The 15,471-nt window shown below is 37.1% G+C and overlaps 1 protein-coding gene across 1 annotated transcript in view; it reads right to left on the reverse strand.

Moving 5' to 3' along the window:
- The window catches only part of LOC131812640 (phospholipid-transporting ATPase FetA-like), a 115,570-nt gene that overhangs the window by 76,050 nt on the left and 24,049 nt on the right, over positions 1-15,471 (reverse strand). The window contains exon 3 of the mRNA XM_059142437.1: positions 10,371-10,448. Within this exon, the coding sequence (XP_058998420.1) occupies positions 10,371-10,448 (78 nt within the window). The remainder of the gene's footprint in view (positions 1-10,370; positions 10,449-15,471) is intronic.

Raw genomic sequence — 15,471 nt, forward strand, 5'->3', positions numbered from 1 at the left:
AATACATGGAGACTAAACAGCATCCTTCTAAAGAATGAATGCATCAACCAGGAAATTAAAGAAGATTTGAAAAAATTCATGGAAACAAATGATAATGAAAACACAATGGTTCAAAATCTGTGGGACACAACAAAGGCAGTCCTGAGAGGAAAATATATAGTGGTACAAGCTTTTCTCAAGAAACAAGAAAGGTCTCAGGTATACAACCTAACCCTACACCTAAAGGAGCTGGAGAAAGAACGAGAAAGAAAGCCTAAACCCAGCAGGAGAAGAGAAATCATAAAGATCAGAGCAGAAATCAATGAAATAGAAACCAAAAAAATAAAAACCACAATAGAACAAATCAACGAAACTAGGAGCTGGTTCTTTGAAAGAATTAATAAGATTGATAAACCCCTGGCCAGACTTATAAAAAAGAAGAGTGAAAGGACCCAAATAAAGTCATGAATGAAAGATAAAAAATCACAACCAACACCAAAGAAATACAAACAATTATAAGAACATATTATGAGCAAAAATACGCCATCAAATTTGACAATCTGGAAGAAATGGATGCATTCCTAGAAACATATAAACTACCACAACTGAACCAGAAAGAAATAGAAAACCTGAACAGACCCATAATAGTAAGGAGATTGAAACAGTCATCAAAAATCTCCAAACAAACAAAAGCCCAGGGCCAGATGGCTTCCCGGGGGAATTCTACCAAACATTTAAAGAAGAACTAATTCCTATTCTCCTGAAACTGTTCCAAAATATAGAAATAGAAGGAAAACTTCCAAACTCATTTTATGAGGCCAGCATCACCTTGATCCCAAAACCAGACAAAGATCCCATCAAAGAAGAGAATTACAGACCAATATCCTTAATGAACACAGATGTGAAAATTCTCACCAAAATACTAGCCAAAAGGATTCAACAGTACATTAAAAGGATTATTCACCATGACCAAGTGGGATTTATTCCAGGGCTGCAAGGTTGGTTCAACATCCGCAAATCAATCATTGTGATACAACACATTAATAAAAGAAAGAACAAGAGCCATACAATATTCTCAATAGATGCTGAAAAAGCATTTGACAAAGTACAGCATCCCTTCCTGATCAAAACTCTTCAAAGTATAGGGATAGAGGGCACATACCTCTATTATCAAAGCCATCTATGAAAAACCACTGCAAATATCATTCTCAATGGAGAAAAACTGAAAGCTTTTCTACTAAAGTCAGGAACATGGCAGGGATGTATGTCCATTATCACCACTGCAATTCAACATAGTATTAGAAGTCCTAGCCTCAGCAATCAGACAACAAAAAGAAATTAAAGGCATCCAAATAGGCAAAGAAGAAGTCAAACTATCACTCTTCGCAGATGATATGATACTATATGTGGAAAACCCAAAAGACTCCACTCCAAAACTGCTAGAACTTATACAGGAATTCAGTAAAGTGTCAGGATATAAAATCAATGCACAGAAATCAGTTGCATTTCTCTACACCAACAACAAGACAGAAGAAAGAGAAATTAAGGCGTCAATCCCATTTACAATTGCACCTAAACCCATAAGATACCTAGGAATAAACCTAACCAAAGACGCTAAGAACCTATACTCAGAAAATTATAAAGTACTCATAAAAGAAATCGAGGAAGACACAAAGAAATGGAAAAATGTTCTATGCTCCTGGATTGGAAGAACAAATATTGTGAAAATGTCTATGCTACCTAAAGCAATCTACACATTTAATGCAATCCCTATCAAAATCCCACCCATTTTTTTTCAAAGAAATGGAACAAATAATCCTAAAATTTATATGGAACCAGAAAAGACATCGAATAGCCAAAGGAATATTGAAAAAGAAAGCCAAAGTTGGTGGCATCACAATTCCAGACTTCAAGCTCCATTACAAAGCTGTCATCATCATCAAGACAGCATGGTACTGACACAAAAACAGACACATAGATCAATGGAACTGAATAGAGAGCCCAGAAATAGATCCTCAACTCTATGGTCAACTAATCTTCGACAAAGCAGGAAAGAATGTCCAATGGAAAAAAGACAGCCTCTTCAATAAATGGTGTTGGGAAAACTGGATGGCTACATGCAGAAAAATGAAATTGGACCATTTCCTTACACCACGCATGAAAATAGACTCAAAACGGATGAAGGACCTCAATGTGAGAAAGGAATCCATCAAAATCCTTGAGAAGAACACAGGCAGCAATCTATTCGACCTCAGCCACAGCAACGTCTTCCTAGGAACATCGCCAAAGGCAAGGGAAGCAAGGGCAAAAATGAACTATTGGGATTTCATCAAGATCAAAAGCTTTTGCGCAGCAAAGGAAACAGTTAACAAAACCAAAAGACAACTGACAGAATGGGAGAAGGTATTTGCAAACGACATATCAGATAAAGGGCATCCAAAATCTATAAAGAACCTAGCAAAGTCAACACCCAAAGAACAAATAATCCAATCAAGAAATGGGCAGAAGACATGAGCATACATTTCTACAAAGAAGACATCCAGATGGCCAAGAGACACATGAAAAAGTGCTCCACATCACTCGGCATCAGGGATATACAAATCAAAACCACAGTGAGATATCAACTCACACCAGTCAGAACGGCTAAAATTAACAAGTCAGGAAATGACAGATGCTGGCGAGGATGCAGAGAAAGGGGAACCCTCCTACACTGTTGGTGGGATTGCAAGCAGGTGCAACCACTCTGGAAAAAAGCATTGAGGTTCCTCAAAATGTTGAAAATAGAACTTCCCTATGACCCAGCAATTGCACTGCTGGGTATTTACCCTAAAGATACAAACGTAGTGATCTGAAGGGGCACGTGCACCCGAATGTTTATAGCAGCAATGTCTACAATAGCCAAACTATGGAAAGAACCTAGATGTCCATCAACAGATGAATGGATAAAGAAGATGTGGTATATATATACAATGGAATACTATGCAGCCATCAAAAGAAATGAAATCTTGCCATTTGCGACGACGTGGATGGAATTGGAGGGTATCATGCTTAGTGAAATAAGTCAAGCAGAGAAAGACAACTATCATATGATCTCCCTGATATGAGGTAGTGCAGATGCAATGTGGGGGGCTAGGGGGGTAGGAGAAGAATAAATGAAACAAGATGGGATTGGGAGGGAGACAAACCATAAGTGACTCTTAATCTCACAAAACAAACAGAGTTGCTGGGGGGAGAGGGGTCGGGAGAGGGAGGTGGGGTTATGGACACTGGGGAGGGTATGTGTTATGGTGAGTGCTGTGAAGTGTGTGAACCTGGTGATTCACAGACCTGTACCCCTCAGCAATATAAAAATACATTATATGTTTATTAAAAAATAAAAAAATAAAGATAAAAAAAAGAGAGAATGAAAAGATTAAAAAAAAAAGAGGGGGAAAAAAAGAACCTGTAGACTTATTCATTCCATAACAGGAAACTTGTATTTCCTGAATAAATCATGGGAATAAAAGGCACAGCATCAGGAATATAGCCAATAATATTTTAATAGCGATATATTGATGTATCAGGATAGATGCAAGCCTACACTTGTGGTAAACACAGCATAATGCATAAACTTGTCCAATCACTATGTTGTGCACCTGAAGCTAATGCAATATTATGTGTCAACTATACTCAAATTAAAAAGAAAGAAAGTAAAATAAATAAATAAATAAAGAGGTAAAAATGTTGAGAACATGAAAGGCAGGGAGAAATAGAGACGTTTCACACTTTAGGAGGCTGAAGATATAATAGGAGCATGTGTTACTGGAAGGGATAGTGTGCCAGAAAGGAAGAAGAGACATTGTTAGGGAAGTTAGTGAAATTTAAAAGGAGGGGACACGGTGGGGGCGGTATAAGAGTCTATTAACCGAATGATAGTTTTGTATTAATGCTGCTTTCCTGACTTGGAGTGTTACATGTTAGCCAAAATAGCAAAGTGTCCTGGATGAGGAGAAATATATATTCAAGTATTTAGGGGTGATGAGATATCATGGATGCAACTTGTTCTCAAAAGTATTAAAAAATGGGGTGCATGGGTGGCTCAGACAGTTAAGCAGCTGCCTTTGGCTGTGGTCATGATCCCAGAGTGCTGAGATCCAGCCCCACATCAGGCTCCCTGATCAGCAGGGAGTCTGCTTCTCCCTCTCCCCTTTCCACACCCTCCCCTGTCTCATGCTCTTTCTCTCTCAAATAAATAAAATCTTTTAAAAAATTCTCAGAAAACAACTAATTATTATATATGTAACAGATATGTTATATATAAATATAATATATATGGTATGTACACACATATATGCAGATGAAGCAAATGTGTTAAGATATTAGCAATTAGAATTCTGGGTGAGAAGATTATGGATAGTCTTTGTGCTATACTTGTAATCTTTTGAAAGTTAAAAAATAAAATCAAATTTATTTTCAACTAAAAGAAAAGAATCTGGAGAGGAAGCTCACTAAAGTCTTGAATGTCATGAGAGCTACTATAGCTCTTCTGTTATCTCTGCCTCTGTCTATGCTCCCCATAGCTTCACTAACTCTCCTGTCCAAGTTGAGTGAAAATAAGAGTAGAATTACTCAAAGGACAACCAAAATAGTAATAAAAGAAAATAAAATAGTACTAAAACAAATAGAAAATCAAAATAGTAAAAAAAGCAAACAAAACAAAACAAAGCACCCACCAAATCCTAATTTAGTAATAGGGTACCACAGAAGATCAGTCAGTTGGCACAGTTCAAGACATGATCAAAACTAAAGAGGGGGCAGGGGGGTGTGCTCCTGGGTGACTCAGTTGTTTAGGCATGCGACTCTTGATTTCAGCTCAGGTCATGATCTCAGGGTCATGACATCAAGCCCCATGCTGGGCCCTGTAATCATCAGGGAGTCTGCTTAAAATTCTCTCCCTTTCCCTCTGCCCCTTCCCCTACTTATCCTCTCTCAATCTCTAAAATAAATAAATAAATCTTTAAAAAAAAAAAAACCAAAAATCCAAACCCAAACCCAAAAAAACAAAACTAAAGGTCCTATCCACTATTTCTGTTGGAAATCTTGGGTTTCTTCCCTCTCAAGGGAGAAGCTGAAAGGAATATCCTTCATATCACTCCACATAGATGAAAGTTGGGAGTGGTGCTTTGCCATTCTGACATCATTTGGAAAGTAGAGCCAATGATTTTTTATCAATGTGGTAAAGGTAAAACTGATCATGTTTGATTGAACTGCTAGATATCACTTTCAGAGTTTCCCAGTCATATAAGCTTCCTTGGGATAGGAGATGAGAGGTTGGGAAACTTATAATCAAGTCCATCACTTAGAAACAAAATGCCATTCACACAAAGCTGGATCTATTAGTAAAATCCTTGTGATACTAAAGAAGTGATTTCACTCCAAGAGATTCAAAACTTAATTCCCTTTATGATTGCCAGGTTTAGCAAATAAAGATACAAAACCAAAGTATGTCCTAAATATTTATATGGGACATTTTAATACTAAAAATATATTATTTATTGAGATGCAAATTTTATTGGGAGTTGTGTACTTTATCGTGCTACCTTGCTCCTGTTACTGGGGTCAGGAAAATTCCCTATGAATTAGTTCAACTGTTGCCTTACATTTTCTAAAGAAACATAATTCTAGAAACTAACTCTAAAAACTATAGATGTCTTTTCTATTCTAAATAACTTTATTGAGGGTGCCTGGGTGGCTCAGTGGGTTAAGACTCTGCCTTCAGCTCAGGTCATGATCTCAGGGTCCTGGGATCGAGCCCTGCATCTGGCTCTCTGCTCCGCAGGGAGCCTGCTTCCTTCTCTCTCTCTCTCTCTGCCTGCTTCTCTGCCTACTTGTGATCTCTGTCAAATAAATAAATAATACCTTAAAAAATAAATAACTTTATTGAGATATACATACCATATAATTTACCTATTTATTATTTTTTTATTTTACCTTAAGATTTTATTTCTTTATTTGACAGACAGAGATCACAAGTAGGCAGAGAGGCAGGCAGAGACAGAGAGAGGGGGAGGCAGGCTCCCCACTGAGCAGAGAGCCCAATTCAGGGCTTGACCCCAGGACCCTGGGATCATGATAGCTGAAGGCTGAAGGCGCCACCCAGGCGCCCCACAAGTCACCTATTCAAATAAAATGTACAATTCAATGGTTTGTAGTATGTTCACACAGTTATACAATATGTCTAATTTTTGTGTTTAAATGTGGTATTGTGTAGGATTCTATTATTTTTTCAATTTATTTTTTATTTTCAGCATAACAGTATTCATTATTTTTGCACCACACCCAGTGCTCCATGCAATCCGTGCCCTCTATAATACCCACCATCTGGTACCCCGACCTCCCACCCCCTGCCCTTTCAAAACCCCCAGATTGTTTTTCAGAGTCCATAGTCTCTCATGGTTCACCTCCCCTTCCAATATACCCCAACTCCCTTCTCCTCTCTAACTCCCCATGTCCTCCATGATATTTGTTATGCTCCACAAATAAGTGAAATCATATGATAATTGACTCTCTCTGCTTGACTTATTTCACTTAAAGCTCTGATTAATTTTCTGCTCCAAATGCCACAATATCTATGCCCCTCCTCCTTTCTATTTTTTCCTTTTTCTGTCCTTTCCTTTTAGTTTCTCCAACTTCCCTTCTTTTGTGATTATACTTTCTATCTTTTTTTCTTAAAGATTTTATTTATTTATTTGACACAGAGAGAGGAAGATCATAAGTAGGCAGAGAGGCAGGCAAAGAGAGAGGGGGAAGCAGGCTCCCCACCAAGCAGATAGCCCAATGCGGGGCCCAATCTCAGGACCCTGAGATTATGACCCAAGCCGAAGGCAGAGGCTCAACCCACTGAGCCACCCATGAGCCCCTACACTTTTTCTTTAATGATTTTTCAAACACCCCAAAGTAACACATAAATATATTTTAAATGTAAAATTAGAAATATAAAGAAAAAAAGTTAAGTTTCCTTTCCCCTCTTTCTCCTTTTCCCAAGGAAAGCATCATTAACAGACTGGTATATGCCCTTTGCATCCCTTCCTTTTCAGGGTATTTACATACTAATGCATACATATATACTTTCCAAAACAGAGGAAACTCTGCCAATTACAATTAAGTATAATCATACAAGATATAACCAAAACAGTAAAGCAAGAATGCAAAATAGGATATAAGAAAGGCTTAAAATGAATTGTAGATTCAAGAAAATTGACATGATATGTTCACACAAAAGCTTATACATGAATGGTTATTGCAGTATTGTTCATAATAGCTCCAGAGGGAAAACAACCCAAATGTCTATCAACTGGTGAATGGATAAATTGTGGTATATACATACACTGGAATGGTATTCAGCCTTATAAAGGAATGGAGTACTGATACATACTACAACATGAGCCTTGAAAATAGTAAGTGAAAGAAGCCAGTCACAAAAAGCCAAAAAATCAAAATAAATATTTTTATCAAAATAAAATTTTGATTTTATTTATGCCATGTCCAGTATAGGCAAATCAAAAGAGATAGAAAGTGGTTGTTAGAGGCTGGGGAAGGCAGGAATTGGGAGTGACTGCTAATGGGTATGGGGTTTCTTTTGGGAGTGATGAAAATGTTCTAAAATTAAATTATGGTCACGTGTTACAATTCCATTAATATATTTTAAAAGTCACTAAATTGGGGGCACTTGGGTGGCTCAGTGGGTTAAACACGCTGCCTTCGGCTCAGGTCATGATCTCAGAGTCCTGGGATCGAGCTCTGCATCGGGCTCTCTGCTCATCAGGGAGCCTGCTTCCCCCTCTCTCTCTGCCTGCCTCTCTGCCTACTTATGATCTGTCAAATAAAAAAAAAAAAAAAAAAAAAAAAATCACTAAATTCTATGCTTTAAAAGGATAATTCAATGGCATGTAAGTTATATCTCAGTAAGGCTATTATTTTTAAAGACTGCAGAAGCTAAGCACTGTAAGTAATCAAGATGGAAAGACAATGCAGGGGAGGGGGTGGGGGAGGTTGGTGGCTGGAATTGCCAGAGAAGGCTTCATGGAGATAAACTTGCACTAAATCTAAAAGATGAATATAGGTTCAATATAAATATAGGAGACAGGTACGTGGGCAGGAAGAAGAACCTAATGAAAAGTTTGGCACTGAGACCGGACAAGTTGTATGATAGTACAGAAGTAAGAAGAGTCTGAAGGAGGAAGGAAACAAGCCTATTAAGTCAGGGCTTTAATGTTAGGCTGATGACCTTAAAATTATTAGTAGCTGACAAGGAATCCCAGAAAGACTTTGAGCAGGGAAAAACATGATAAAATTGGAATTTCAGAATATTAAGATGGCGGATTTACAGAGGAAGAGATTGCAGACATAACAATGATTTAAGAGATTACTGTTTAATAGTCAACTTTCAAAATGATGACAGGCTGAACTAAGAAAATGGTAAAAAATAGAAAGGAGAAGGTAGATAAGCAAGACACTAGAACCAGTCAATATTCATTCTATGTACTGTAAGTTTTCCAACCAGAATAGGTTGATAGCCTAGAAAAGGACAGAAGCCAAATTACTGGGTTTGCCACCGTTATTTTGTTGACTCAAGCTAAAAGGCCAACATCTTGGATGGATCAATATTAATCGCTCACCACTCAAAACAGCACAAGCAATAACTCTAATGTAGTAGGTAGGATTTGCCTACTTAAAGGGGTTTAGACCAGGAAAAGTGGTTTCAATTATTTTTCACTGGTAAAACTTTGGACTTTTGAAATAACCCCATTTATAAATGTTCAAGTTCTTAATTATCTTCCTGAACAACAACAACAAAACCATCAAAGCTCCTATAGATTAGATTTTTTTTTTACATATTTACCTAGTGTTTACCATGTACCAGATAACTGTCCTAAATCCTTTACAAATATTACTTCATTCAATCCTCACAACACATGAGATAGCACTGTTATTAGCCTGATTTCATAGATGAAATACTGTAGCATGGAGAAATGAAGAGATTTGCCCAAGATAACAGTATGTGGCAGAACTAGGATTGAGGCCTAAACAGTATGGCTCCAGAATCCATGCTCTTAACCACTATACCCCCATATGATCTTTACTTCACAGCACTTATTATACATATAATTTGTTATTTCTCTGTGCTATTATTTGATGTGTTATTACTTAATTAATGGCTGTCCTTCACTAAACCATAATTTCCATAAGAGCAGGGATTCTATCTAGTTTTGTTGCCATTGTATTGCCGGCATGTACCACAGTGGCTGGCATTCATTTGATGATCAATAAATATTTGTTGAGTCAGTAAACCAGTCTTTATTGATGACTGCCACTTGTTCTTTTGCATTGAATTTACTGTTCCCTCAAGTATTCTCTCCCATATTTTCTGTTCATAAGAAGATGTAGGAGAAATTGATCAGTTAACTTGTTTTCTCTAGCCTTCTTTCCTCTAGCAGTTCTGAGGGTAGGAAAGGACTCCCTGGTTTTTCCCTCAGTTGGGATATCCCTGACTTCCTCTTCCTGGAACTAAAGCCTGTGCCCTTGGGATGGAATTCTTCTTTATGGAACTACGTGCTCTTGAAATAAGTTCCCTCCAGGAATCAGACAACTGCACAATGACAGAAAGTAAAGAAGTTTAGAGTGACCTGAAATCAGTAACCTAATTTCATTCTCTGCACCTTCTTCATTCCTCAAAAGGAAGCTAAATATAGAACTACATTCTGGCTTGCTCTTTCAAAACTTTATGTCAGAAAAAAACCTTTTCATGTCAGTCAGTTCTAAATATAGAACTACATTCTGGCTTCCTTTTTGAAAATTTTATGTCAGAAAATTTTTTTTTCTCATGTCAGGCTTAGGCATGATTACTCCAGCTCCCTTTAGTACTTGGATGCACCACAGGAAAGCATGGAAATGGTATGGAAATCTTAATATCATAGCCGATCTATTTGCTCCATCCACAAAGAGTCTGCAAAGGAGGACCTTATGTGTTTTAGCAACTTTTCACACTGACCACTTCTTTTTAGCAGGAGGCAGTTGTGAAGGATGAGGAGAGGAAAAGGAACACAGACCTTTCTGGTGAATTTCCAAATAAAAGTACAATATAAAATAAAAACAGATAAAAATACAAAAGAGACTGGAATTACTCACATCAGAATTCTCAGATAACCAAACAGAGGAGCTTGTACTTGTAAGGACAAAGTACTTACTTCTGCAAAGTATATTTCCTTTCCTGGTCAGTTGCTTGGTAGATTGGTGTGGTCTGATTGATAGACTGGCCAGTCAGTTTTGTCTGTCATATGTATATTAGCACGTGTACTCATGCATGCAGTAATAATGACACAGAGACTTAGATATTTACTAAGTTCACCTACCTTCACTTTGTCTGTCTTCACTTTGGCTTTCAACTAGAGACATTGCAGAATAGTACCAACTATAATTCCATGGAATTTCTGTAAAGGAAATAAAGATTCAGTATAAGAATTTCTCATGCCAATACCATTTCACTTAAACATGTGCTTAAGAAATTTGGAACTTGTTCTCTGAAATCCAAAATAATCTACCTCTAAGATACATATGCTAAATTTTAGAATTCATTTCATATGTCCTCATCTTAAAGCTATATTTTCAAAGTTTGGCAAACAGATTCCACTTTCTGGCAATCAAGTCTAGACTGATGACTACATTTTGTCAGAAAAATTATCTGTAACAGAGCATTGGAAACAGGCAAAAGAATTATTGGGTGTCTCTTAGTACAGTTTTTTTTTTTTTTTTTTTTTTAAGATTTTACTTATTTGAGAGAGAGTGAGAAACAGCATGAGAGGGGAAGGGACCAGAGAGGGAAGCAGGCTCCCTACCAAGCCGGGAGCCCGATGAGGGACTCAATTCCAGGACTTTGGGATTATGATTCAAGCCAAAGGCAGTTGCCCAAACAACTGAGCCACCCAGGCATCCCTCTTAGTGCAGTTCTTGATTGACATCTTAAATTTTCTATTGATGGGACTATTCTATAACTCTGTAGGCAGAGCTTAATGTATAGATTTCTATCCCATAGAGATACAAATATTTTTTGTTTGATGAAAAAGGTAACTCCAAAGGTTATGACTTGTGCACTTTAGTACTTCAGTTAGTTTTATGTATAATTCAGAAATCTTAACTTTTCTTTATTATATTTCCTATAAATACTTAGCTCCTACATTTTCATTTGAACTGGTCTTAACTTATTTCTGATTACATCATTAATTAATGAATTACAAAATATTTGACACCTGCTCATTATATTTATATGAGTCATGTTTTTTAACCAGTTGAAAATTATACTTTATGAAACCCCATGAGTTTGCTATACAGGAAAAACTCTTCTTTCTCTTTATCCTTAACCATACCGAGAAAAGGCCAATAAAGTACATTTATTTTAATCTTTAATTAAGTTTGTTTATAATTGTTCTAATATGGTATATAAGATATTAACACAAAAATACAGTGTGTGAAGAGTATATGGAAATTCTCTAGAATTTCTCTAGAAATTCTCTAGAAAAGAGTATATGGAACTAGTATACATATATACTATTAAATCTATTTAGTTTCTTACAGGTCTCACAAGTCACTAAGTGTGGATAAGCCAAGACTAGAAAAATTTATAGGTATTTTCATCTTAATCATCTCCCAAGATGGGAGAAAATTTATAAATTTAGGGAAATGTAAAATCTAAATAAAAGGATATTTCCAGCCAAGATCAGGAGAAACAAAACAAAACAAAACACACAAAAACAACACACACACAGCTAGCTGGAAAACTGTGATTTGGAATAACAATTTATCTTTCAGTTCTGCTCTGTGTGAGGCCCAAGTGACCTCATTAAGGATAAAATTCAGATTTCAGTAATCTAGGCAGAGTTGCAGCAAATAACTCAAATAGGGGCCAGGAAGTTATCAGCAATTAGATGTAAAACAATAGGAAATGAAGTGCTGGGTACTGTGACAAACTGGAGAGTGCATGCTTCCTATGAAAGTGTCCAAATGAAAAAGAAAGAAAATTAAATACTGTGCAGGCCAAACAAGATTATTTGTACTTGTTGGCTACAAGGTTTGTATCCCAACCTACTGTCTGTTTCTTTGTCAATAGAATCTGTGTTTTCCTGTCTAATATTAGCAGTTCTAATACCACCATTCTCTAGGCATCCAGTCCTTCTGTAAGTTGCCTACATCTTCACAGTAGGCTTGGGGTTTCTACAGCTGCCAAGAAAGAAGAGCCAAGTGTGGGATGTCCTGAAGTTCTGGCTTCTCTCCATCCCCTGCAGGGCCATCAGCAGCTCTGAGAGAGTAGTCTGGCCAAATCCACACAAGGAGCATAGCTAGAAATGTCAAATGGTTATAAGGCACTTACTGGCTAGCCAGGGGCCCGAGTTACAACTGTTTAGCTAGAATCAGGAACTCACCCAATCTGGTGACATTCTCTGCACGCACATCACATTACATAGCAGCCAAGTGGAAAGTATATTTAAGCTGTTTAACTCAGAGGAGGAAAAGAAAAAAAAAACTTCAGAGGGGAAGAATGTCAGGGAAGGGAGGAAGAAATGGAATTTGGGAGGAAAAAGGGAAGAGAGAGAGAAAAAAAAGAAGAAAAGACAAGAGAAAAGAAAAAGATTAGGAGCTACAGAACCAGATTTAATTTCAGTCTGCTACTAATTAATGATAGTGTGAGCTGGGGCAAGTTATTAACTACTTAGAAATCACAGAGTCTTCCCTCAAATTTCTTCTAGACTGAGATTTTAAAAAAAGAAAGAGGAAATAAATTAGGGAGATACAGGATGTTGAAAGGCCCATGAAAGAATAAATCTGTCAGAGAGATGGAGGGTTGGGGGGTAATTATGTATTATAAACCAAGGACAGCATTAGTTTCTATTACAGGACTGAGAAGAAGAGTTATGAAAGGATTAAGTTAAATAAGGTATGAAAATGTCTGCCACAGTGCTTGATTCAAAGTAGACAATCAATAAATGGTGACTTTTTAAAATTTTAATATACATGCCTGCTAAATTGGTAAAAAGTTTTAAGTCTAATAATACTGTGCCAGAGGAAAAAGTAGAACCAGTGGAACACTTACATAGTGTTGATGGTCTTAAAAACTGAACAAATACTTTGGGAAACAATTTAACTTTTAGAGTTGATGGGGCATTTACCCTACAATCTAGCCAGTCCATTTTATGTATACACCCTAGAGAGACTCTCATAATATGTCATATACAAGGATGTGTATGGTAGCATTCTTCCTAACAGCAAAACTGGAAACCAACCAAATAGCTATTAATGATAGAATAGAGAAGTAACCTGTGGTATGTCCATATAATGGAAAGCTACATAGCAGTGAAAATGAATGAACGACAGGTAAGCACATTAACATGATTAAATCTCAGGAATATAATATTTAGGGGGGAAATTGTAAAAGAATGCATATGATAGTTCACTCACATAAAGTTAAAAATCATGCAAAACTGTATCATTATGGACATATATTTTAAGGTAAACTATAAAGAGAAGCAAGAGAATGAAAAGTATGAAATTCAAGATAAAAATTAGGAGAGGGTGGGAAGATGGAAAAGGCACACTGAGCTTCAAGCTACACTTGTGTTCCTGTTATTGTTACTGTTTAAACTTACACATTTATTATAAACTTTACATCTCTTCAACACATAATATTAAAAGAACTAAAAAATTAAAGTTAAATTAAATACCAAAAGAACTAAAGAAGTAAATATACCAGTCATATGAAGTACCCTTCCTCTCTTATTCAGGAGAGTAACTTTTAATTTTTTTAAAAAGATTTTATTTATTTATTTGACAGACAGGGATCACAAGGAGGCAGAGAGAGAGGAAGGGAAGCAGGCTCCTCGCCGAGCAGAGAGCCTGATCCCAGGGATGCTGGGCCCAATCCTAGGACCGTGGAATCATGACCCGAGCTGAAGGCAGAGGCTTTAACCCACTGAACCACCCAGGCACCCCAGGAGAGTAATTTTTTAATAATCCTTATTGAAAGAAGAGGCCAATTTGGGTCACCACATTTAAAAGAAAAACATTTTATTTTGAGATTATTTCAAACTTCAGAAGAGCTGCAAAAATAGTATAGAGAATTTCCATATACTCTTCACACACTGTATTTTTATATTAATATTTTATATACCATATTAGAACAATTATACACTACAAATCTTAATCTTCATATAATAATATAAACTGAAGCAATACCTGGGTGGCTCAGTCGGTTAAGGATCTGCCTTTGGTTCAGGTCATGATCTCAAGGTCCTGGGATCGAGTCCTGCATTGGGCTCCTTGCTCAGCAGGGAGCCTGCTTCTCCCTCTGCCTGCCTCTCCCCCTGCTTGAGCTTTCTCTCTTTCTCTGACAAATAAATACATGAAATCTTTAAAAAATATATAAACTGAAGTACAGAAATTATTTTTTACCAATTCTTTCCACTAAAGTCCTTTTCTTTTCTTTCTTTCTTTCTTTTTTTTTTTTTTTTTGCTCCAGGACCCAATCCTACATTGCATTTAGCTGTATGTCTTCTTCAACTTGTGAATGATCCTGATTCTTTACTTGTTTTTCATGATCTTGACACTTTTGAAAGGTACTGACCAATTGTCTTGTAGAGTATACCTCAACTTGGGTTTGTCTGATGTGCCCTTCTCAGTGTATCCTTTCAGGGGATATGTACTGTCATGTGTATTTCTGGTGATAATAACCTAGATTACTTAAGATGGTGTCTGCCAGAATTCTCCACTGTAAACTTACTATTTTTCCCTTTGTAATTATTTGGGGGTGAGACTCATTACATCTTAAAGAAGGTTGGAAAACACTAGAGATATAAGAAAAGGCATCGAAGAGAAATCCAGGAATAGCACCAGCATCTCTAATACATGGTTATAGGATCTGGGGCACCTGGGTGGCTTAGTCAGTTAAGCATCCAACTTTCGATTTCAGCTCAGGTCATGATCTCGGGGTTGTGTCCATGTCAGGGCCTGAGCTGAGATCAGAGCCTGCTTAACCTTCTCTCTCCCTCTTCCTGAGTCCATGTCAGGGCCTGAGCTGAGATCAGAGCCTGCTTAACCTTCTCTCTCCCTCTTCCTCTGCTCCCCGCTTCCCACCACTCTCACATGTTTGCTCATGTTCTCCCTCTCTCTCTCTCTCTTAAAAAAAAAAAAAAAAAAGGCACGGTTAGAGAATCTAAAACTCTTTTTCATTTAGATATGAGAATGAAAGGTAGAAAAAACAGGTCCCACCTTCAGCTGATAATCTTTAAGCTGCCTAGTCATTGAACTGAATCACATAACATAAAGACAACCTTACTGAAACTTGGGGTTGGGGATGGAGTATTGATCTACCAGTTTCCAGTCTTCCAACTGGCAAAATAGTACAAACCAACTTCAAGTTCCTCCAAGCCTTAACTGTGATTCTGTGCTGCCAGCATCCTGCATCCC

This window comes from Mustela lutreola, chromosome 12 (genome assembly GCF_030435805.1).
Source record: "Mustela lutreola isolate mMusLut2 chromosome 12, mMusLut2.pri, whole genome shotgun sequence".
Taxonomy (NCBI): Eukaryota; Metazoa; Chordata; class Mammalia; order Carnivora; family Mustelidae; genus Mustela; species Mustela lutreola.